Source organism: Herpailurus yagouaroundi, unplaced genomic scaffold (genome assembly GCF_014898765.1).
Source record: "Herpailurus yagouaroundi ecotype Mexico unplaced genomic scaffold, PumYag 159, whole genome shotgun sequence".
NCBI lineage: Eukaryota > Metazoa > Chordata > Mammalia > Carnivora > Felidae > Herpailurus > Herpailurus yagouaroundi.
The window spans coordinates 76,335,812-76,358,583 of record NW_024412400.1 but is presented as its reverse complement, the minus strand read 5'-3'; the positions used below and the strand labels follow the sequence as shown (position 1 = coordinate 76,358,583).

Sequence of the window (22,772 nt, the reverse complement as noted above, 5' to 3'; positions counted from 1 at the left end):
ATGTTCCATAGGGTACTCCCAGGTTGTGGGTCCTGTTCTTAGATTTTGAGAATCTTGCCAAGAAAGTTTTCCTCTATGATTTTGAGACTCTTCTCCCCTCTACCAAGAAAAGGCAACCTCTCAGTCAAGCAGATATTAAGGCAGTGTTATTCTGCGAATCACCAGCATGAGAATCAGCTGTGGGCCTGCTGAAACTACAGAATCCCAAGACCCACCTTAGACCATCCCCGGAATTAGAATCTCAGGGGGGCGGGGGGGGGGGGTGTCAGCTTTCCAGGTGATTTTGATGGACACTAAAGCTTGAAAAACATAGATCTATGGTAAATTTATAAACAAATACAATGGTTTAAAAGCACATAACTCAAGAGAATTTTTACCTCTGGGGAAAAGGGATTTGGGGGACCACACAGAAAACCTTAAATATACATGGGGCCTTTTATTTTGCCAGGTATTGTTCTAGATAGCTTTCATACTCAATTATCTTAAAAACCCAATAAGTACTCATTTTTTTAAGGCTGAGAAAATGAAGGTGCAGAAATTTAGGTGTTTTTTGTCCATGATTCCACAGCTTAAGATTCTATGCTTCTGTCCATGATTTCCACGGTTAAGACTACATAAGCGAAGAGTTAACTACCTCCAGGGTCCAAGTTCCTAAGCACTAAGTTATACTTCCTTTCTAGTCCTAGGAATGTTCTATTTCTCAAATTGAGTAGGGTATACAAACACAGATTATTTATATCTTACACATATACTGTATTATAGATGTCTCATATATAAGAAATATTTCACATAAATATAAACATACTTTTACAAATACCAAAATAAAAACTATAATTGGAAGGAAACCCGTTGCTCAAACTTCACTGGAACCCCCAAGGCTGGCAGTGGGAGAGAACCCTGAGGGTGCAGCTGGACCTCTCAGAGCCCGACCTTGAATCCCTGCATTTGAACGTTCGTGGTTGGAGAATCACACCAATCTTGGCTGCAATCTCCCCTCCGACCTCAGAAGGCGCTGTCCTCGTCCTCGTCCTCACTGCACTTTCAGTTAGGGCTCGAGAATGAAGAAAAGTCTCTAGATGACAGTGGCTTCCGGTGCCCATTGACCCTAAAAGATAAACGCCAGGCATCGTGCTCGAGGTGCCTGAACGTGCCTTATCCGACTTGAGCTCGCAGTTCCATTTCTAGAAGTGAATTTGAAGCTCAGACGAGTTCACAACTTATCCTAAATCATACAGCCAACTAGCGTTGGGACTTGAACTAGGTCCTCTGAGCTCTCGAGTGCTCGAGGCTGCCTCTCGAGAGACCGGGACAGGGTCCTAGAACCCTACCAACCTCAGAGAGAGACTATCTTCCTCCACGGGGCCCTTGAACCAGGAATCTCTTGACTCCCGTCGCCCTGGCTAAAGACTACCGAGATTCTGAAGGTACTGGATCTTGGCTCCCACTTGGGTGTCCTCCGAGAGGGACAAACAGACTCGAGAAAAGCGGACAGGGCCAGGCAGGGACAGGACGGGTTCAGCCAGTTCCACCTCGGCTGCGCAGCACCAGGACTACCCACCTAGCACGAGGATACGGTCTTCGGGCCGCAGCTCCGGCTCTAGGAGTGCACGGAAGGAGGAGAAGTCCCCGAACCACTCGTAAGGGGCAGAGTCAGCCGCATTCCGGTAGCGCTGGTCCCAGTACTGGACCTCACGGTACCAGCAGTTCTGCTCTGGTATCTCGGGCGGGGGTGCTGGGGCCCCTGGAGAGGCCATGCCTGCAGCTGCAGAACCGCCAGGACACACAGCCCGCACCTCTAGACTGGGCTTGGCGCCCCTATGTAGCCAATCAGGATGGTAGCATTCAGGGGGCGTGGCCCTTGTGTCTCCGCCCACCACCTGCAGTTGCTCAACATAAACACGTGGAACTTCCGTTCTCTAGTAAGCGCTCTTTGAAGAATACTCCGGGTAGGAAAAATTACAAGGTTCAGAACTTGAATCCTCCAACTGCACTGCGCCCTCACTTCTGAGAGCCAAACTCATACTAGTATCAGACTCACTCGGCTCATCACGGCTTCTTTCATTTCAGTTTGTCCGGCTCCTTCAATTAAGAAGTCTGAAAGTGAATGAAAGATTCTATCCAGTTTTGAGCACCCTAAAGGCTCACAGAGGAGGCGGGAGGGGCGCGGACACAGGTCTTGTTCTCCAGGAGAGACTGGCATGAAACACAGACGAAGTGTGATGCCAAGTGGGGGAGGACACGAACAGGAATGTTGCTTTTCTGTTGCATCTATTTTAGCACCTGTGTGCCCAGAATCAAGTATGTACGGAGGAGTGAGATTGTTCCTGCACAAATGGAATGTGAAGTCCATCAGGAAAGAGGTGGAAGAAGTAAATTTTAGTGGAGTAAATAGGACACTGGAAACTGGTTAGCTATCAGTCGGTTGGGATGGCAGGCGTGGGGAGCGGAACCTAAGTGCAGAAGGGTTGGGCTTCCGGGGTGGCGGGCCAATACGAGCGACGCACCGTCAAGATGGCGGCAGGCCTACGGAAACGCGCCCGGGGAGGTCCCTTAGCTCGAACGGCGGGATCCTGCGGACAATGGCTGCGGCGCGCCTGGCAAGAGCGGCGCCTGCTGCTGCTGGAGCCGCGCTACACGCTGCTGGTGGCCGCCTGCCTCTGCCTGGCGGAGGTGGGCATCACCTTCTGGGTCATTCACAGGGTGGCATGTGAGTGCGCCGAGGAGGAGGGGAGGGGAGGGAGAGGGACCCGAACCCCCTACTTAAACTGGGACCCAGATTCGGAGCTGAAATCTAGCCCTCCAATCCAAGCAGTCTTCAATTGCAGACCGTAATTTTTACCCAGGTGCCAAGCCTGGTCCACAGAAAACCAAACCCTATCTTAATCCCTCCCCCATGATGGAAGGGGCGACCCTAGAGATTGGCCCTCTGCCCTGAACATACAGCCTGCCAGGTTAAGAAAATAAACCAGCCTAGAAATCAATCAAAGACTTGGGTCCGAGTTAATGTACTGCTGCTCCTTCATGCCTCTGTGGTTTTGGACATGTCCCTTCCCCTGTGGGGTCTCAATTTTCTCATCTGTTCACTTCTGAAGTCTCAAAAGTCGTTTGTCAATAATGGCAATCTGTGACCACTTGAGTCCTTTTGGACTTATTGGGGGCTCCTTTCCAGGCTGAATCTAGATACTGGGCTGAATGAAACCTTTCTTGCTAAAGATGATTAATTCAGCACATATTTATTGAATGCTTATTACATGCTTAACACTACTAGGTGCCAAGGGTACAGTGGTGGAAAACGTAGACACATTCCCTATTTAGATGTGTGAGCTTGGACAAAAGTGAGTTAGCAGAAAATTACAGTGCATCATACTCCATATAGTAGTAAGGGTACCATAAAGGACACAAAAGGGCACCTCCATCAGACTTGAGTTAAGGAAGGCTTTCTAGAGTCCCCCTTGAAAGGTTAAGAGCTAGCCAGTTGAGGAAATAGAGAAAAGGGGAGGAGAAAGAGCACTCTAGGCAGGCAGAGCCCTGTAACTAAAACGTTCAGTCAAAAGAGAGTCGGCTTCCTTTGAGAAACAATGTTTTTAGAGCTGGAATAGATAGAAATCAAGTTCAGGTGGTAGTGAGAGAGGAGATTGCAGAAGTTGAGACCAGATCCTGAAGCAGTCTGTAAGTTGTGTTAAGGAGATAATTAGCATGGTGGTTAAGAATTTAGGACCTCATGGAGTTCTAATCTCATTTCTACCCTTCCTAGCTCACTGATCTTGAACGAGTCACTTAACCTCATTAATTCATAGGTTCCTCTTCTAAAAATGGGAATAATAGAGTTTGGTCTTTATTTTAAGAGCCTTGAGGAATCATCGAAGGGTTTTAAGCAGAGAGATCTAACATGATTTCTATTATAGGAAGCACTTTCTGGTTGCAGGGTGGGAAATATGTTGGGGGGTGAAAGTGGAAACTGGGAAACGAATTACGAAGTTGTTGCATCATTGAGGCTAGAAATTGTGTTCGGTCCAAATTTGAATATGTAATAACAGAAGAGGATGAGATAGTAGAGTCGTGTAGGATGAAGAATAGGCAGGATTTGGTGATTGGGTGTTGGAAATAAGAAAGAAGGAAGTGTCAGATGTTACCCAGGTTTGTGACCTAGGCGGCTGGGCGGTTGATGGTGCCATTCATGGAACCTAGAAAGGGGAGCAGATTTGGAGTGGATGGTTATGTTCAATTACAGACAAGTTGCAGATGCTTGGGTTCACCCAGAGAATGTCAGATAGGCGGTTAGATAAGAGTTGTGATAGAAGTCCCGGGAATGAGCTGGAACTCTGTGTTTTGTTTTGTTTTTTAAATTTTTTAATTGTTTATTTATTTTTTGAGAAAGACAGAGTGCAAGCTGGGGAGGGGTAAAGAGCAGGAGACACAGAATCCGAAGCAGGCTCCAGGCTCTGAGCTGTCAGCACAGAGCCCGACACGGGGCTCGAACTCACGAACCGCGAGATCATGACCTGAGCTGAAGTTGGATGCTCAACTGACTGAGCCACCCAGGCGCCCCTGGGACTCTGTTTTGATGGGTGGATGTGTGTGGGGGGCAGACAAGTTCTGAACTTAGAAGTAACCACACCATTTCTGTCCTTTTCCAGATACAGAGATTGACTGGAAGGCCTACATGGCCCAGGTGGAGGGCGTCATCAATGGCACCTATGACTATACCCAACTGCAGGGTGACACTGGACCTCTTGTGTGAGTGGGGATAGCAGGTTCAGTGAGGACATGAGGGGCCGACTGGATACCAGGCTGAATAGCCTGAACCAGACTCCTCTTTCAGGTACCCAGCTGGCTTTGTGTACATCTTTATGGGGCTGTATTACGCCACTGGCAGGGGCACTGACATCCGCATGGCCCAGCACATCTTTGCTGTGCTCTACCTGGCCACCTTGCTGCTTGTCTTCTTGATCTACCACCAGACCTGCAAGGTGAGTCCGTGCTACCAGGAACAGGCGGCCCCAGCTGGCTGTGCTGGGGAGTCGGGATGGCTCAGGGTTGGTGAGCTGACCTTGTTCTCCATTGTCTCACTTCTCAGGTACCTCCCTTCGTCTTTTTCTTCATGTGCTGTGCCTCTTACCGTGTCCACTCCATCTTTGTGCTGCGACTCTTCAATGACCCAGTGGCCATGGCGCTGCTCTTCCTCAGTATCAACCTCTTGCTGGCCCAGCGCTGGGGCTGGGGCTGCTGCTGTTTCAGGTCACCACCCCTTCCTTCTCCCCCCTCTCTTACTCTGTATTTCCATCATTTCCTCCCCCAGTTTTCTGCAGCGGAGGGAGTAAGGGAGTAACCAGACAATATATGGGTCAGTCAGGGTCCCACTAGACAAGTCTAGGATCTGTAGAAAGTCTCCGCCCCACCCCTCAAGAACATATACCCTGTTCCTAGCCTCTGTTCCCTCTAGACAGCATCTGTTGTTGGAGTTGTCCCTTGCACATTCTGAATACTGTAAATATGTATTTGCTGGCTCAGTCTGGTCATAGAGGCTTGATATCTGCTCCTTACCCTCAGTCTTCTCCCAGGCTGGTTTATCCTTTTTCCAGCAGTTTTAAGGGTGGACCCCATCCCAGAGCTTAGTGGCAGGGGAGGGGAGGAGTTGCTATGTGTGTGTGGGTGGGATACATGGCCTTGGAGCTGATCTCCACCCTTCCTCCCCCCTCCCTACCCTAGCCTGGCAGTCTCTGTGAAGATGAACGTGCTACTCTTCGCCCCTGGGTTACTATTTCTTCTCCTCATGCAATTTGGCTTCCGTGGAGCCCTCCCCAAGCTGGGCATCTGTGCTGTCCTTCAGGTACCCCTTCCACCCCTTCCGCTTTCTAATGAAGAGGAGGCCATTCTCTGGCCTTCTTCCATCGTTGAGACTTCCTCAGAGCTAACAGACAGGGTTTTGGAGTTGATTTTGGACTAGGCAACCGTCACCTCTGGGCTTTACTTTTATTAGCTATAAAATAAGGGTGTTGAACTATATGGTTTCTGAGGGTCTCTCTCATTCTGCCCATTTATGACTTGGTGAATCTAAATTTAAAGCACTGTTATTACCTGCCTTCTCAGCTTCTTTGGCCCCAGACTCTGGTCTCGATGAGGAGGCTGGCTTTCCTGCTATTCCTGGTGGGAATTTGAGAACCTCTGAGACCTACACCCTCTGTCCACTCCCCTTGGTGATTAGCATGAAGGCTGGACTTGAGCCTGGGCAGCTCTGCTGACATCACACATATCCTCAGGTTGTGCTGGGCCTGCCCTTCCTTCTGGAGAACCCCATTGGCTACCTGTCCCGCTCCTTTGACCTTGGCCGCCAGTTTCTCTTCCGCTGGACAGTAAACTGGCGCTTCCTGCCTGAGGCCCTCTTCTTGCATCGTGCCTTCCACCTGGCATTGTTGGCCGCCCACCTCACCCTGCTCTTGCTCTTTGCCCTTTGCAAGTGGCACAGGTGAGAAAGGGGAGCAGTGTCACGGGTCAGGTTGGGGCAAGGAGTATAGGACCTGCTTGGGGGAGACGTGAAGTTCATGGAGGGTGAATCTAGAGTTGGCCTAGGATGGGGGCTTGATAAATGTTTGAATGGCTTCTCCCCAGGACGGGGGAAAGTATCCTGTCGCTGTTGAAGGATCCCTCCAAAAGGAAGGTTCCACCACAGCCCCTCACACCCAATCATATCCTTTAAATCATGGGAAGGTAAGTCTTGCCCTCTCCAGGTACAGTTGGGGTCCTGATCTGTTAGCCCTGGTGCCTGGTGACCTGGGGGAGGGAAAGGAGGTGCCAGTAATAGCCGCAGGCCCTGTTCATGGAGGAGAGCACTTTACATATTTAAGTGTATTTTATTCTTAATCTTAAATATTATTTGATTTACCATTATGAGTACTCACTCTGCCTGGTGTGCTAAGAGATTTACATACATTCTAACATGTAAAGCTCACAAGAGACTCTGAAATAGGGAGGGTTTTGTTTGTTCGTTTTATTCTCATTTTAGAGATGACAAAATCAGGGCATTGAGGAGTTTAGGTAATTTACCTAGGTCACACAGCTTGTAAGTGATGGATTTAAACTCCCTGGGCCTTATGGCCCCGGTATTACTGTCTCCACATTAGATTGAGGCACAGGTCTGGAGAAGTTAAAAAATTCGTCCAGAAGTATGCATCTCGGAATGGCAGAGCCAGGGGGCTATCTGACCCCAAAACCTTTGCCCCTTTGCTTTGGAACCTCCCTCTCCCCTCCTCCCCTCCCCCCCCATCCCAATTCCTGCCCCTTCTGCTCCTGCCCTTGGCCTTGACCACTGCATACAGATCATCTCTACCCTCTTCACCTCCAACTTCATTGGCATCTGCTTCAGCCGCTCCCTCCACTACCAGTTCTACGTCTGGTATTTCCACACACTGCCCTACCTCCTGTGGGCCACGCCTGCACGCTGGCTTACACATCTGCTCAGGTACTGGCTGGGACACCCTGGGCGAGTGGGAAGGGCTAGGGAGTTCCTCGTCGCAAGGCTGACTGTGGAGAGTTGGGAGCGAGCTACGGGGCTGCAGGTCTAGAAACTGGGCAAAACCTGAGCTTTTTTCTCCTCTCCAGGTTGCTGGTGCTGGGCCTCATTGAGCTCTCCTGGAACACATATCCCTCCACATCCTGCAGCTCTGCCGCCCTGCACATATGCCATGCTGTCATCCTGCTGCAGCTCTGGCTGGGCCCCCAGCCGTTCCCCAGGAGCATCCAGCACAGCAAGAAAGCCCACTGAGATCCACTTCCCTTCCCCTCCAGTCCACTCTTAGGACCCTGGATGGGGATAGACTCTATGCCTTTCCCAATAAACCTTACCAAGCCCACTGCTGTGCAGCCTACATGGAGGTGCCTACACCAAGCCGTGAGGGGCATGCACACTGCAGATGAAGAACTCACTTGGGCAGTCTTAAGAGGCACTTTATTGCATAGGATTTGGGGACTGTGGCTCTCTACCCTTCCACCGCACTGCACAGAGCTCAGAGGGGAAGAGGCATGGGATGGGAGGAGTGGGAGAGAGCACAGGCAGGCACTTTCTGTGAGGGCAGGGGGGTTCTGGGAAGGGGATGAGAAGCAGTAGGGGTCAGGTGGATACCGGCCTGCCCCTCCCAGTACCGAGAAGCCGGCCCCGGTGGCAGTGACTTGAGTGTGTTGGGCAGCGCCAGCCAGAGCAGTGGGCAGCCCTCACATGTTTGCGGGGCTGTAGCACAGCAGGTGTAGCTGCAGGTTCTGGTCCCAGTGGCGCAGCAGCAGGAAGAGACCCCGGGCTGCAGCTTTGAGGGCAGCTAGGTCAAGGCCATCAGGTAGGTGCTGGGCCCGTAGCCAACAGTCAGCTTTAGCTGCTGCCAGTTCCCACTCGCCGAAGGCAGCAGCGCAGCGGTGCTCCAGCCAGGCGAGCGCCACGGCGGTGGCCCAGGTCCGGCCCCGCAGGTCCGCACCTCCGGGCCCTTCTGCGCCCTCTGAGGCCTCAGTGTCTGAACCCCGTCCGCTGTCCACCTGGCCTGGACCCTCAGAGCCTGAGCTGGGGGACGGGCTGCAGGAGGCCGTGGCACTGTCACCCTGGCCAACACCAGGCCCCAGAAGTGCCCAGGGAGAGGAGGCCGAGGTGGGGCTGAGGCTGGCGCGGTGCGCAGCAAAGGGCGAAGCGCGGCACAGGCGCTCCCGAGGGATGTGTACTGCTGCACAGAAGGGTGCGTCTAGGCGGAAGGAGCCAGGTGCCTCCTGCAGCCGCACCTGAGGAGAGAGGAGGTGGGGGGAGAAGTGAGCTGAGACAGTGCCCTGGCCCTGGCAGCACCACCCTCCACCTCCCGAGTCCTCACCAAGGGCAAGTAGTCGTGGTCGCTGCCTTTACTGTTGCTGTCGCCAGCCTGGCCCCGGTTGGTGCTGCAGAGTCTGTGGCTGTCAGAGCCTCTGGCCCTCCCACCGCCCAGGCTGAGCCTAGAGGGAGGCTGGGGGGGCAGGCGATGAGGACTTCTGGTGACTGACTTGGAGTTGCCATTTTGGTCTGGGTTCCAGCCACCTACCACAGAGCCTCCCTGAAGTCCTGCAATGGAGCCGGTCAGTGCCAGTGGTAGTCCCTAAGCCTCGTAGCTCCCTGCCCTTGCCCCAACTTTGAGTGTTACCTTTAGCGTGGACAGCTGTAGGCAGAGGAGTTGCATCTAGTTGGCCTTGAGAGGCAGAAGTGCTTGGGGGCTCAGCTAGCTCTGTAAGGGCACAGGAGATGGGGGTAAACCAGGAGGGGGGCCAGCGAAGTGAGGGCCAGCACCTGAGAGGTCACCCAGGAGGGACTCTACCTGAGCTCCGCACCTGCAGGGCTGAGGGTAGGACCTCCCTGGTGGTAGCATCCACAGCTACGGGGCAGGTGAAGCAGGAAGGGGCAGAGCTGACCTTGCTCGTCTGAAGGGCTCGGAGCCAGGACCTCCGGGCATGGCCTGTGAAAGCAAGGAGGTGGATGCTGAACGGGAGCAGCTGCACTTCCCCCAGCCCCCTCCTACAGGGGGCTTTAGAGAAAAATCCCAGTGTTTCCCCATTGCTTCTCCCTCTGTCCACTTTTGAACAGAGTAGAGTTCCTTCTTGGGGCCAGGTCAGACTCCCCAACTTTGGCAAGTGGTTAGGCTGAACCCTCAGCTCCTAGCAGGACTGGACCCTCCAGCCACCCAGAAATTGAACATTCTGTACAGCACCCAAAGGAAGTACTGACTGTGGTGCCTTTCCTGTCCACTCATTCAGCACTGCCCAATAGAACTTCCTGCAGTGAAGGTAGGGTTCTAGATCTGCGTGATCCAGTATGGCAGCCACTAGTCACATGAGAGTGTTAAGCACTTGAAGTGTGGCTAGTGCAACTGAAAAACTGAAATTTTAACTATTTGATGTTAATATTCTTCCTGAATGGCAGATTTGTTTTTATGTTATGGGCACTGTGAGTCATTAACAAGATCACATTTCGCTCTGTGCTGGCTGCTAGGAAGCTTGCCAATTTGGGGACCCATGCTCACAAGGGCACAGAACGTCATCGAGTGCATCTTTAATATAATCTGATTCTCCACTTTCTTTTATTATTCCATTACCCTGTTTATTATTATTTTTGAGGTGAGTGGGCCACCTCAAATTGTGAACAAGACGAGGTATATAGTGACCAGACACATAGACCTATACCTCTGTCACTCGCTGCCCCATACAGGCTCCTTGGGTCCTGCCCAGGCCCACCAGCAACTCACCTTGGTCAGCCATGGCCTCAGCCCCTCCACGGAGAGCCAGCTGCTCATTGTCCCGGACCACGGAGGCTGCTGTCAGCCGATGGAGTGCTTGGTCCCAAGCACTTTCTCTTTGAGGGGGTGACGGAGGCAGTGAGCCATCACTAGGTCCCCATAGTGTCTCTAGCCCAACACCCACCTCCCAGCACATAGGCTGCTCCCCACACAGGGCTCGGATCACCACGTGGCAGCGTGGAGCCTGCGGAGGCAGTTCCACTGCTGGAGAGGCTGATTCCCCATTGTGGGGCATAGCTGTGAATAAGAAGGGGGGTTCCATCAGCATGTCCCAGTCCATGGGGGCCGGGGAGAGCAGATTTCCTGGAGAGAGACAGCAATGAAGGCAGGGGAGGGGTGGTACCCTCTGCCCTACTTCTCAGGACCTCCTTGGTGTCAGAACCCAGCTCCCCATCCAACCCTTACCTGAGTCATCCAGGCCCTGTCCCAGCTGCTGCCCTGACTCAGGGCCTGGCCCATCTGGTGCTATGCCCAGAGAGGGGTGGCAGGGACGGCCAGGGACTGGGTTCACCTGGCCTGGGGGAGATGAGAGGCTCCGGCCAGCCAGAGCTGCTCTGCGTCGACGACCCAGCACCTCAGCACTCAAGGCCCCAGGCTGCACATAAGAAGTGTGGTCCACTGGTCAAGGAATGCAGAGCTCCTGGCCATCACACATGCATGGCCACGTACCCCTTTGTCTGAAACTGTGGATGGCTGCTCGCCACCCTTAGGAGCAAGGCCAAACTCAAGGCCTCCGGCCCCCTTCCCAGTGCCATCTCACTCCATGCCTGATTTCTCACTTGAGGTTGTTGTTTGTCTCTGTTTTTGTTCATGTCTTCTTCCTCTTTGTCTGGCTAACTTCTACTTATTCTTCCAGACGTGACTCTTGCTTTCCTGACTCCCTCAAACAGTGTTAGCCATCTTGATTCTGACTCTCCCCATAATACTATGTCCCTGTGTTCACCACTGTATGTCACATGGCATCATTGTAGATTTACCCATGTATCTCTTCAGCTGGACTTAATAGTAACCACGGCACAATTTATGGCATATAGCAGATGGTCAATGAACGTTTGCTGGGTACATAGAATGGAGGTGGACTGACTCTCACCTTGACTGGAGCCATTGGGGGTAGAGGCAGGGGGCAGGAGTGGGAGCCTGCAGGTTCTCCCCAGGCCAGGCTGCGACAGCCCTGCTGAGAAGGGGGATGCAGGGGAGCAGTGCCCTCAGGGGAGCCAGGGCCCTGGGAACCAGGGGACTCGCTGCTGCCTGTGGAGCCTGGACCTGGCTCTGGGCTGGCAGAGCAGTGAGTGAGCACATACTGCTCCCGGATGTACGATGACTGGAAGATGCGGCGCCATATGGCTGTGTCAGTGGAGGGATTGGGTCCAGGGTCTGTGACTGGGTCTGTCAAAGCATCAGTACCTGCTGGGAGGCAAGAGAATGGATCCCGGCCGTGGCCCCTCCCATGGCCCACTCCTCCTCCAACACAGCCACACACTACACCCAGGTACTCACTCTGCTCTGAGTCCCCAGCAGCCCACGGGCTGGACAGCTCTGCTGACACAGTGCCCGTTCCTAACGGCTCCGAGGTGCCAGTGGGCTCAGTGCCAGGACTGGTGGCAGATGGTGCCTCCTCTGGGGATGGGAACACGGAGCCTCCCAAGCTCTGCCAGCCAGGTTCTTGGCCCTAGAGAGGGATAATCATTAGAGAAAAAACCGACTGTAGTTATATGCTACCTCTTTCCAAACAGGATTTAAGATGTCTCACCACAAAAGGCAATAAAGTTAATAAACCAGAAATGAAAGCCTAGTACTAAGAAAGGAAAAGCATACATGCTAACCATAAGGTTAATAGAGCTGCTGTGGCTGAGCTTCGGGCTTGGCCCTGAGCTTCCTGGCAGGCAGGCAAAAGGGCAAACACTCCATTATATCGCATCTTTAGTTCTTTTAGAGAAAGAAAGCTTTTCATAATAAAAATAACTATCATTTCAGGGTGCCTGGCTGGCTCAGTCAGTAGAGCATGTGACTCTTGATCTCAAGGCTGTGAGTTCAGCCCCACGTTGGGCATGGAGCCTACTTTAGAGAACCAGCAACAACAATCATTTCTTGAACTCCTGCTATGTGTCAAGTATCCTACCAAGAGTGTGCACGTTGTGACCTCTAATTACAACAACCCTATGACAAAAATCAGTATGACGAAATGGGCTCAGAGAGGTTAAGTGACTTGCCCAAAATCAAATGGTTAGAACACGCTAGAGGTGGGATCTGAGATTTCATCTAGACTATGCTCTGTTTCTGAATGTTACAGGAAATAATCCAGGTGGTTCTTTCCTTAGGGCACTGTGTGAAGAACCTAGAAAGTTTCAACCTTCACGGCAAATTCTAGAGCTGCTTTCCGTGGCTGTGTGCTTTAGTGACCTTTGGTAAAAGCCAAGGGCAACACTTTATGGGACAATTCAGTGGAAGACCTCATGAAGGGGGCAGACTACAGCCACTTTGGGGTGCCCGGTGTGATCTCTGGGGAAGCCGAGAGTGCAGTGGAAGAGCTTGGCAGGGAGAGGCACCAGGAGTGGAAGAACAGTTTTGAAGAGATGCGGGGACTTTAGATATCCCAGGTCTACCACCCGCACCCCAGCCCAGGCCTACCCCTGGGGCACGGGACCGGAAGCCATCCACCCTGAAGAGTGAGCAGTAACCGAGCAGCTGGTCCCCAGGGTAGAGTGCTGGGATCTCCCGGGGGGTCAGCAGTGCCTCCACCGCATCAGGCACAAACCAGTCCACAGAGATGTCACTCAAAGCAGGCTCCAGTGCCTTCCGGAGAGCCTGCACCAGCTGTAAGGAGTGGCCAGAAGGAAGACATGGGAGAGAGAGCTCACAGAGCAGGAGGCCCACAGAGCAGGAAGGTTACCCTTCCACTGATGCCATCTGCCCAGTCCTTAGGCTGAGGGGAGCAGGGTCAGGCCGGGGTCAAGGGAAGGATTGGGGGTAGGAACAAGCAAGGGTTTGGTCTGTCTCCTGGCCTGAGCCATGCCCTGTGGATGAGGCAAGATTCGTTGAGGATATGGCTCAGTACCAGGACAAAACAGAATGAGATTTGGGGGGTGGTCAGAGGTCATGTCCCCCACACCTTTGGCCTCCTGCAGCATGCTATAGCATCACCAGCAGCTCCTCCCCTGATTGGCATCTCAAAGGAGGGGAGGAACTGGAATGGGGGAGGAGAAGTCCTGATCGAGGGTGCCAGGAGACCCCATGACTTGACTGGGTTCTGTTTCAGGCTCAGTGTAACTCAGGAGAAGGACTTCTAGGAGTAGGGAACAGGGCTCAGGCTCAAGCTCACCATGGGCTGCAGCCTCTCCCCAGGCCTTGGGAAGTAGGCCTGGCCCCTGCTGAGGGCAGACAGCCCCTGGAGCAGCTGGTGGCAGGCAGGCCCCAGCCCAAAGGAGAAGCACCTGATGAGGGAAGGGAAGCAGCTGTGACCTTCAGGAGCCCCTTGGGAGTGGGGGGTCAATCTTAGGCATCTAGTTCAGCCCACCCCATACCTGGCTGCCCCCCTGTGCCACCTCATGAGCTCCAGGGTTTGATGGGTAGCAGCGGCCACGGGCGAGGCAGCAGTCAGGAGGAAGAGCTGCCGAGGGCGGGCCTTGTGCTGGGGCTGCCCCATGGCCCAGTTCAGTGCAGCCAGCACATCTGGGGGACCACTCTCAGCCTGCAGGGTCTCAATGTTCTCACAGATCAGCTGCACAGTGTCCTGGAAAGAAAACGCATGCTTTGGGCTGCGCCAGGCTGATATACTCTCACTGGGCCCCAATCCCTGGACCGTACTCACATCACTGCAAGGCCGGCTCTCTGGGAAGAGGGGCCGCACCGACGTGCCAAACATGGCCAGGTTGATGAGCGTTTGTGGTGGCAGTGACTTCACAGCCAAAACAATGGCATCCTGGGGAGGGCCAGGGAGGACAGCATGAAACAGGTCCTGTGGGCAGTGGTAGGGATTCCAGATTGCCCACCTTTTCCATGCTGTGTGAAAATGAGGGGCTAGAAGTGGTGGTGTGGGAGAGGCCCTGCATGTCTGAGATTGACTATGAGGGAGACCTGGAGTGTGAGGGAGACTGAGTGTGTGAGAGACCCTGGTGGGGTATGGGAACCCTTGGTTTTGGGATTAGGTAACTTCATGTGCGAGAGAGGCTTTTGGAATCTGGGAGAGACACATGTACGTACAAGTAAGAGAGGGATGTGTGTGTGTGTGTGTGCACGCACGCGTGTATCTGTCTGTGAGAGGCTGCCCCCAGCCTACCTCACACCCACTGCCCCACCCAGCCCCCAGGCCCGCCCACACCCTGCCCCACAGGCCTTGTGCGCTATGCCGCTGCCATCCAGCAGGAAGAGAAGCTCCCGTGTGGCTGTGCCCAGGTTTCCAGGCTTAGAGCTCAGGTCCGGGCAGAAGCTCAGCACCAGCACGGGGTTTAACAGGATGTCCTTGTGGAAGCGTCGTTGCAGGAACCACACCTGATCATCCGAACCCCAAGTCATCCTGTGCCCTGGTGCAAACTCTTGCCTGGGCTTGCAGCAGGACCGAGCCCTCGGGCCTTTTTCTATCTAATACACTCAGAGGGAACACCTTTTTATAGTCATTCGAATAAAGGCGAGGGCAGAGGCAGGTGGCTGTCCTCTGCCTATCAGTCCTAGCTTCCATCCTTTGAGACACACCCCAGGGAGACTTGCGTGGGCCCTCCTAGGACAATACTCATCAGCCCTCTAGGATGCTGCCCTCTTAGCAGCTACTAAGAGGTCCTGCTAAAAGCCCCCCCCCCACCCCCACCCCCGCCACACACACACACAACTGCCCAACTGTTCCTCCTGCACAAATGCAGCCAGTAGTGAGAGGTCAGTGGCCAGGCCGGGACCCCATGCAGCCATACCTGCCGGTCCCCATCACTGTCCCTTCGCTGTAGCCTCTGGAAGTCCCGGCGGGCCCTCACCTGGGCCTCATATTCTGCTGAGTTCAGGCTGCCGGCCTCTAGCATCAGGTGTGGCTGGTGGGGCTCTAAGGAAAAAGGGATATAGTTGTCAGGAAAGTCCCTGTCTCTGGACCTCAATTGCTCGGTCCCACTGTCCCAGGAGGACCCTGCAAGTCCAGCACGTCCCTCACAGATGGCTCAATCCACCTGGCTTGGGAGCCAGAAATCTATACTTGAAAAATGGTATCCAAGTGGTCCTGAAGTAGGTCAGAGCTGGCCCACTGTGTGTCCCAGTCTCTCACCACTGGGGTGCAGCAGGATCTCCAATGACCGGTCACAGTGGTGGCCCTCTGCTAATGTGACACAGATGGTGGCTGCGGAGCTGGCATGAGGTGGGGCATCTGCCCGCAGAGCATGAGAAGGGCTCTCCAGGCCTGAGGGAGGGAGAGGCAGGGAGAGATGATCACCCCACCCCAAGCCAGTACTAATGCACAAACATCACCTTCCCAGACAACAGTGGTATGGGCAAGGATCATGACTGATTCAGCTCAGCTCTTAGCACCTAATCTAGAGGGCTGCATGGACAAGGGGAAGGATTTTGCCTGCTTTCATGAGCTGAGAGGTAGGTTCCCAGCTCTGTTTCTGGCTGATCAGTTATACAGCAGCCAGCTGATTTAGCATCCTCCCCCACCTCTTACACAAGAAAACTCCACTTCATCACTTGGACTGGTCTCAATTTAATCCCTTTCTTCCCACTGGTGAGTGGAGTGGGGTATAAATAAATGACACTGACGAACCTGGGGGGGGGGGGTGTTGTGTAGAAGTGTCCAGGGGATGCTCCTACCAAAACTGGAGGTTCCTAAGACTTAGGTCCTTGTTTTCTTTTTTTTTTTTTCCTGTGTTCCTCCCAGTCCTGAGCCCTGAATTATTATTTCCTAGTCAGCTATGCTAGGAGGGGCACCCACCTGCTAGCAGGCATGGCCCAGTGACCAGCATCTCGAAGGAGAAGGTGTACGGGGCAGGGCAGCGGGCAGGGCCTGAGAACACATCCGGAGGGGCCGCTGGCTCCTCCCAGGCCAGCCCTTCCTCCTGAGGGCTGCCCACCCCGAAGCAGCTGGTAGGGCTGGAAGGGAGCGCGAGGAGGGTCACGGGCCCACCACCAAGGCCCCTAGCCCCTCTGGATGAATGGCCCAGCCCTTCCCCACCCTGTCCATCCCCCAGGGCACCCTACCAAAGCCCCCTCACCCGCACTAGACCCAGAGAAGCCGAGGGAGGGACGAAGAGAATCACCATAGGCCCAACCTGTCGTCACAGAGCCCCGGAGGCCTGGGGGGCCCCGGTGGGCCTGGTGAGGCCAGTGGGGTGAGCACAGAGGGCAGAGCCACGTGCAGCACCCCATCAGGCCTTGAGGGCAACTCCCGGCTGCTGCGCAGGGTCACCGTCATGGTGCCGGCCGCGTTGATGAGGCCTGTGGGCAGCACCAGTGTGGACCGGGCCTGGGCCAGATCCAACACAAGATGACCTATGATGAGTGAGAAAAGGGGTCAGAAGGGGCTGGAAGCAGAAGAGATGGGGGAAATAGGAAATGGGAGCAGTCACTGAGTCAGGGGAGCCTAGGCAAGGGGGACTTCACAAAGTTAGAAGGACACGGGGCTAATGTGTTGGTGATGCAGAATGGAGGCATGAGCCAAATGATGGTCAAAGCAGAGGTAGGATGATAGCAGAAGGATCTGGCTGTCATCAGGAAAAGGAGTAGTGACATCACTGCTATTAGAGAGCTGAGGAGAAGGGACATGTCCACACCACCCCCAAGATCCTAGGGGATCCATACCCTCTGCCCTTATTCCCCTGCCTGTCTCTGCCCATTCAACCCTTGGGTATCATCTTCCTCAGGACCCTCCCTGTGGACTGACATGTCCCATAGCCTGGGACCCAGTCTGCTCACAAATCCCTTGCTCATGAACAGTCAGGGGCTCCCCACTGCCCACGAGGAGTGGCTTCAGAATTTTCTACCCAAGAGGCGTTCAGTGGCTGTAATCTGCTTGGAAGCTGGCTAGAGGACTTAAAGCTGTACTGGTATGCAAAGCACACCATTTTACATCGCCCCTAGGTTCATTTGGGGACTGGTGGAATCATGGGGGTCGCTGCTACTAAAGGAAAAATGGCCACGTGTATGCAGTGGCAGTCAAGGCCTCACATGGTCTGGCTCCAGGCTACCTTTATAGCCCTACTTGGCTTCGTCTCCCCACAATAATCATTTACACATTCTTTAGAGAAATGCCTGCAGAATAAATGAAGGGAAGAAAAAGATGGAAGGAAAGAAGACAGGGAGATAAGAAGGAAAAAAGTGGCTTCTATCCCAACTAGCTAAGGCTTGGGGACAGCCTGATACAGTGGAGAGAGCACAGGATCAGGTCTTGAGTGTGACTTCTAATTCTGCCCTTGGGTAACTCTTCTGTTTTAAGGAGCTTCCGTTTTCTCATCCATGAAATGGGGGTCATAATGTGTCTCAGAGACTGTGGTGAGAAATAAATGAGATAATGTAGGCATAGCATCTGACACATAAGAGGCTGTTGTATTATTTTCACACCTATAAAAGGAGGATAGAGAACAACAGTTGCATTACATACCTCTCTGGATTCAAATGAGGTGACCAGTGACTGGACTTTGTGAACTGTAAATTGCTATAAACACGAGGTGTTTTATTTAATTTACCATCACTGTGTACAATCTACTTCCAAACCTTTGCTTATACCATCGCCCCTACTGGAGTGCCTTTTCCCTCCTCTCCACTTCACCAGACATACTCTTCCTTTTGGTCACATGCTGGCTCCATTTCCTTCTGGAACATTCCTGGGGCCTCAGCCCACAGCTCACTCTGGCCTCTCACTGTCTGCTGGACCTACACCAACTCTCAACACCACTGGATTCTGCCTTTCTTACGGGGATGGCAAATCCCATGTGCAGGAATCAAATGAATGTCCAAATAAATAAATGAAAGGATGAAGTGCAAACCACAAAACCTAGCACAGGGATGGGCTTCCACTCCTTCACCCAGCAATCATTGAGCCTCCTTACGCCACATTCTGTGCGAGATGCTGGGGCTTAGAGATGTCCAAAGAAAGCCCAGTCCCAGGCTCGGGAGCTAATGCTCCAGCTCGGGAGACAGACGTGTGGGCCCCCTGCTGCGTCTGTCTCCCAGGCCGCGAACCTCGCGTCAGGCCTGGGTCACATTGCCCCTGGACCTGGTGCAAGTAAGGTGCCTAGTCCACGACTGTTGAATAAAGCCATGAATCAATGAATGAAAAAATCAGCAGCTGGAGGGGGAGCGGGGAGGGACGGGACGCAGAGCGGGTGCAGGAATCAGAGCGGGGCTGACTTTCGGGGCGAGGCGACGGCGCCCTGCACTCACCCTGCGCGCAGCGGCGGGGCGTGGAGGCCCCCAACCCGGGGCCCAGCGCGCGGCAGCAAGCGGCCTGTGAGCGTCGCCTGCTCTGCAGCTGGAACGAGACGCGCCGTCCCGCCGCCTCCGCCTCGAAGCCCGAGACCACTTCGGCCTCCGCCAACGGGTACACAAACACGCCTGCGGCGGGGGCAGGGGGCACAGGTGACGTCGGACCTCGCCCGGCCCCCCTGTCCCCGCCACCCCGAGCCCCGCCCAGGCCTCACCGTCCACCGGCTGCGGCTGCGGGTTGTGGTAGGTGAGCCGGGCCCGCAGGCTGAGACAGGGGCCATTGGCGCAGGCCCGGACCCAGGAGTCAGTCAGGGGCAGCGGCGTCCAGCTGGAGGGGCAGTACAGGCCGGGCATGGCGCCCCTGGGGGAGGGGGCTCGATGAAGGGGTCCGCAGGGTGGGGTCACGGGCGCCAGACCCCGCCCTCCTGAAAGCCGCCGGGAAAATCGAACTCAGGCGCTGGGACGCCGGGCAGCGAGGAGCGCGGCGGGGCTGAGCCGGGGGCTCCCGCCCGGCGGACAGGTGGCGAGGGGAGGGAAGAGGGGGATCGCGTGATGGGCATCCTCGCGGGTTACCTGGGAAGCCGGGGCGGAGCGCGGCTCCGGGAGCCGGGAAGCGGAGGGTTAATGATTAACTGGCGCTCCAAGCGCCCAGCACTCCCGCCGCCGGCTCCTCCGGGGACGGAGGGTAGGAATGGGGGAGGGGGTCACAGCTGTTCCACCACCCGCTCCCAGGCCTCGCCGCCGCCCCCGTACCTGCCGGCCCCCCGGGGCTCCCCGCGGCTGCCAGCTGTCGGAAGTGGCGCGGGTGGCGAGATAGAAGCAGCTCTGGGTGAGGAGCAAGGGTTTAAAGGGCCAGCATCCTCCCGGGTGTCCCCAGCCCAGCGAGGGACAGCAGGGGCGGGGTGGGAGGGGGAGCAGAAGGACCGTAGTCTTTCCCTCTCCAGCGCCTCACCTGACCGGAGCGCTGAGAGGGGCTGCAGGCCGGAGTGGAGGGGGTTGGGTGGGAAGAACGAGACAGGGAAGCGACAGGAGGGGGTCTTTAGGATGCAAGACCGGGAGAGGTGTCCGGGCAGGGGGATTGCTCGGAATCCGTCTAGGGCACCCACCTCTCCCCACCCTGGCAGAACTGATGCTAGAGTGGGCGGCCCCACAGCCGAGCTGTCGGGATGCGGCAGGCAGGGTCTAGGGGTCGTCCCCCTCCCCGCGGGCAGCCCCAGCCTCACGGTCGCGTCCTCTGCGGAGTTCTGGGCGCCACAACTGGACCACGGTGGGTAGGTCCGCCTCCGCGCTTCGGGCCGCACGCAGTCCAGGCACCCTGCGCGGCACCCGCTCCAGACTCCCGCTGCGGCCGATCTGAGTCCGCGCAGGGGCGTCGGCTCTGCGGGTGCTGGTCCCGCCCCCGCTCGGGAAGGCCGCCCCTTCAGCCCGCCCCGGCCCCGCCTGCCGCTGCGGCGGGGCTGCTGCTGGCCCCTCCGCCCCCGCTTCGGGCGCGGTGCCGCCTCCGCGCAAACCCCGGCCGCTCCAGCTAGACCGGGCACCGCAGTGCGGGGACCGCGTCCCCGCCGCCGCACAGGCCCCGGTAGATGAGGGCCTCAGGCCTACAAGGCCCCACCCTTTCTGTCCTTCAGGAAGTGAAACGTTCTGCAAGTGCAGCAGAGGGCTCAGTCTGCACCCCCACCCCCAGCACTGCAGCGACCCCAGCTATTCCAGTATCACCCCACTTCCCGCCCTGGCTAGGCTTTTCGTCAGTGCAGTGACCGTCTCTCATCACTGCAGCGAACCCAGTGCTTCATCACTGCAGGGGGCCGCCCCCCGCCCCCCAAAGCCAGCCTTTTTTCTTTGCAAAGTGCTCTTTCATCTGTGCAGAAATCTGCCCCCATCCCTGCAGCTATCTTCTGCTTGCCTGATCACTTCAGTGACCACTCACTCCAAGTAGGGGTCCCCCAACACTGCAGCGAGTTCCGCCCACCCCCAAGCAGCCAATATTCCCATCGCTGCAGTACTATCTTTCCCACCTTTCCTGCGGATGCGGAGAGTAGGCAACATCAGCCCCTCAGGCTTATAACTTCCTACTACCTTCAGCTGCCCACAGTCTTGGAAATGAGGCCTTCCAGCCTGTAGGGGCTTCCCTTTGCTTGAGACTGCCCCATCGTAACAGTGACTCCCCTCACCCCACCCCCATCACTGCAGCACCTGCAGGAGAAAATATTCCTGAGTATAAACAGGTCCCTTGTTATTGGCAGAACTTTCATGCGGCTTGACAGTGTTATGGTGCAAAAGATTAGGGAAGTCTGTAAAACCTCCCCCAGGATTCCTGAGGGAGAGTCTGGGAGCTCTGGGGACGTAATCATGTTTGGGAGTCACCCATGCAAACTTTCTTGCAGAGGTCACACTCAGACTCTGCAAAAAGAGCTTTGAGGAGAACTGGGGGTGGTGAGGGGGTGGAAGTGGGCTTTCAAGACAGACTTAGGGTTCTTGCCCCTCCCCATTTACTCCATCCTTCTGATTCCTGTCACTGTCATCATACTGACCCCACCCAGGAGGATCCCTTGCCTCCTTGAGCACTTGAGCCCTCAACCCCAACCCTTTCTCTTGCTCAAACCACTTAGTGTGGTAGAGATAGCTTGGCCTTTTCCCAGGGAACTTCAAGGGTGAAAATTCACAAGGACAATACAGGAAGCATAGACAAAATTGCAATGAAAGATCCAGCTTACAGGGAGCTCCAGCTGAGTCCCAAACTTGTTCCTTCCACACCATCTGAACTATAGTTCCATTGATTCCTCCCTTCCCTTCCCTGCTGAACCTGCCCCCTGACTCATTCTGAGTTAGGATCCCTCTTACAGGCTTAGGAGAGAAACAGTGGATGGTGAGTGGGCTGATTTTCCCTCCAGGGGACCCAGGTCTCCAGCCAGGACCAGCCTGGCCCTGAGGTCTCCATGGAAATCCAGGCAGTGGCCACCTCCCCATTGGTGTTTTTGTGCAAATGGACCAAGAGCTACATGTGATCTGCAGGCCAAACATGAAGCTGCAGAGAGTAGTCATTAGGGAGACTTAAATATACAAAAAAAGGAAAAAGAGGTCCTTGTTTTAGGTTCTGAGGAGGTCTTAGATGTAAGACAGTCTCCCAGGAAGTGGTCCCTGTCAAAGATTAGACAACACATTGGTGGAAGACAAGCTTTGCTGAGAAGCTGGACCAGCCCTGAGATCCTGCTGGAAAGCTGTCTTAGTTGAGGCAAGCTCATCAAGAAGGCAAGAGGGGTAAAGCATCCTGCAGGACAGGGCAGGACATTGAAGGCTGCCGGGAATCCCTGAGGAGGCGGATCTGTAGGGGTAGTAAGAGGGTCTCTGAGGCCCAGCTGGGAGGTGCTTTGGTAGTGGGGCTGCAGTATGACAGGCAGCTGAGGACAGGAAAGGACAGCACATTCCTGGAGGGCCCCAGAACCAGGTTCCAGGAGGTGGAGGAGGTCCTTGGCAGAGCTAAGGAATGGCACAGAGCTTGAGTGGTCTGCCATGTGCAAGGCATAGGGGAAGGAGTAGTGGAAAGAGAACTAAAAAGGCATAGCCTCTGCCTTGAAAGGCTCCCACTTAGTGAAAAAGGCAAATACACAGTTACCGTAGATTAAGATGAGTGCTGCGTTAGAGAGATGTCCTGGATATTGTAAAGCTTTTGACAAGAAGCTTTTAGGAGAGGCACCTAACTTGGTGGTGGTGGTGGGTGGGTTGCCATTTAAGTCAAGTCCTAAGCAGGAGTTAAGCAGTGAAGGAGAAAATATTTCAGGCGGAGGAATCAGCTCATTGAAAGGTGAAAGAGCCATGGGGTGCAAGGGTGGCTCAGTCAGTTAAGCATCCTACTTCAGCTCAGGTCATGATTTCATGGTTCCTGGGTTTGAGCCCCACATCGGTCTCTGTGCTGGCAGCTCAGAGCCTGGAGCCTGCTTCGGATTCTGTGTCTCCCTCTCTCTCTGCCTCTCCCTGGCTTCTCTCTCTCTCTCTCTCTCTCTCAAAAATGAATAAACGTTAAAAAAAAATTAAAAGGTGAAAGAGCCAGAGGGACTAAGTATAAATAGGTAAGTAATTGTTTTTTCT

At 54.8% G+C, this 22,772-nt stretch overlaps 3 protein-coding genes across 14 annotated transcripts in view; 1 reads left to right on the top strand and 2 right to left on the bottom strand.

Annotated features, from left to right (window-relative positions):
* Positions 1-1,813, bottom strand: part of ECE2 (endothelin converting enzyme 2) — a 31,422-nt gene extending 29,609 nt beyond the window's left edge. Inside the window, exon 1 of one of the 2 annotated variants that reach the window (XM_040480958.1) lies at positions 1,559-1,813. In XM_040480958.1, coding sequence (XP_040336892.1) covers positions 1,559-1,754 — 196 coding nt within the window. In that variant the 5' untranslated portion in view covers positions 1,755-1,813. The remainder of the gene's footprint in view (positions 1-1,558) is intronic. The other variant, XM_040480957.1, reaches the window with a different exon arrangement.
* A 674-nt stretch (positions 1,814-2,487) lies between these two features.
* On the top strand, positions 2,488-7,850 carry ALG3 (ALG3 alpha-1,3- mannosyltransferase). 2 transcript variants are annotated; one of them, XM_040480959.1, is made up of 9 exons: positions 2,488-2,707; positions 4,638-4,737; positions 4,823-4,970; positions 5,078-5,238; positions 5,710-5,830; positions 6,261-6,466; positions 6,610-6,686; positions 7,315-7,459; positions 7,600-7,850. In XM_040480959.1, the coding sequence occupies exons 1-9, from the start codon at positions 2,512-2,514 to the stop codon at positions 7,760-7,762; spliced, it is 1,317 nt and encodes a 438-aa protein (XP_040336893.1). In that variant the 5' UTR covers positions 2,488-2,511; the 3' UTR covers positions 7,763-7,850. The 2 variants fall into 2 exon arrangements, with proteins under 2 accessions (XP_040336893.1, XP_040336894.1); XM_040480960.1 differs by having other exon boundaries at positions 2,495-2,670.
* Positions 7,851-7,928: 78 nt separating this feature from the next.
* VWA5B2 (von Willebrand factor A domain containing 5B2) lies at positions 7,929-20,091 on the bottom strand. Of its 10 annotated transcripts, none has more exons than XM_040480941.1 (20): positions 19,440-20,091; positions 18,902-19,111; positions 18,645-18,815; positions 16,523-16,754; positions 16,198-16,355; positions 15,535-15,666; positions 15,194-15,318; positions 14,625-14,780; positions 14,101-14,211; positions 13,814-14,022; positions 13,612-13,723; positions 12,921-13,106; positions 11,790-11,961; positions 11,383-11,699; positions 10,698-10,887; positions 10,242-10,595; positions 9,318-9,455; positions 9,147-9,227; positions 8,844-9,067; positions 7,929-8,757 (listed from the first exon to the last, which is right to left on the bottom strand). In XM_040480941.1, the coding sequence occupies exons 2-20, from the start codon at positions 19,038-19,040 to the stop codon at positions 8,209-8,211; spliced, it is 3,756 nt and encodes a 1,251-aa protein (XP_040336875.1). In that variant the 5' UTR covers positions 19,041-19,111; positions 19,440-20,091; the 3' UTR covers positions 7,929-8,208. The 10 variants fall into 10 exon arrangements, with proteins under 10 accessions (XP_040336875.1, XP_040336871.1, XP_040336872.1 ...); XM_040480937.1 differs by having other exon boundaries at positions 19,639-20,091; XM_040480938.1 differs by having other exon boundaries at positions 11,383-11,696; positions 19,639-20,091.
* Between the last annotated feature and the right edge of the window lie 2,681 nt (positions 20,092-22,772).

What these genes read in the sequence shown, in the direction of transcription:
- ALG3 (XM_040480959.1), top strand. Translation starts at nt 2,512, where the DNA reads ATGGCGGCAGGCCTACGGAAACGCGCCCGGGGAGGTCCCTTAGCTCGA. An exon ending in ACAGCCCCTCACACCCAATC is followed by an intron (nt 6,687 to 7,314) that starts ATATCCTTTAAA and finishes ACCACTGCATAC; the next exon opens with AGATCATCTCTACCCTCTTC. An exon ending in TGGCTTACACATCTGCTCAG is followed by an intron (nt 7,460 to 7,599) that starts GTACTGGCTGGG and finishes TCTCCTCTCCAG; the next exon opens with GTTGCTGGTGCTGGGCCTCA.
- VWA5B2 (XM_040480941.1), bottom strand. Translation starts at nt 19,040, where the DNA reads ATGCCCGGCCTGTACTGCCCCTCCAGCTGGACGCCGCTGCCCCTGACT. An exon ending in CCCCAATGGCTCCAGTCAAG is followed by an intron (nt 10,888 to 11,382) that starts GTGAGAGTCAGT and finishes TCTTATGTGCAG; the next exon opens with CCTGGGGCCTTGAGTGCTGA. An exon ending in CCTGCAGGTGCGGAGCTCAG is followed by an intron (nt 9,228 to 9,317) that starts GTAGAGTCCCTC and finishes GTGCCCTTACAG; the next exon opens with AGCTAGCTGAGCCCCCAAGC.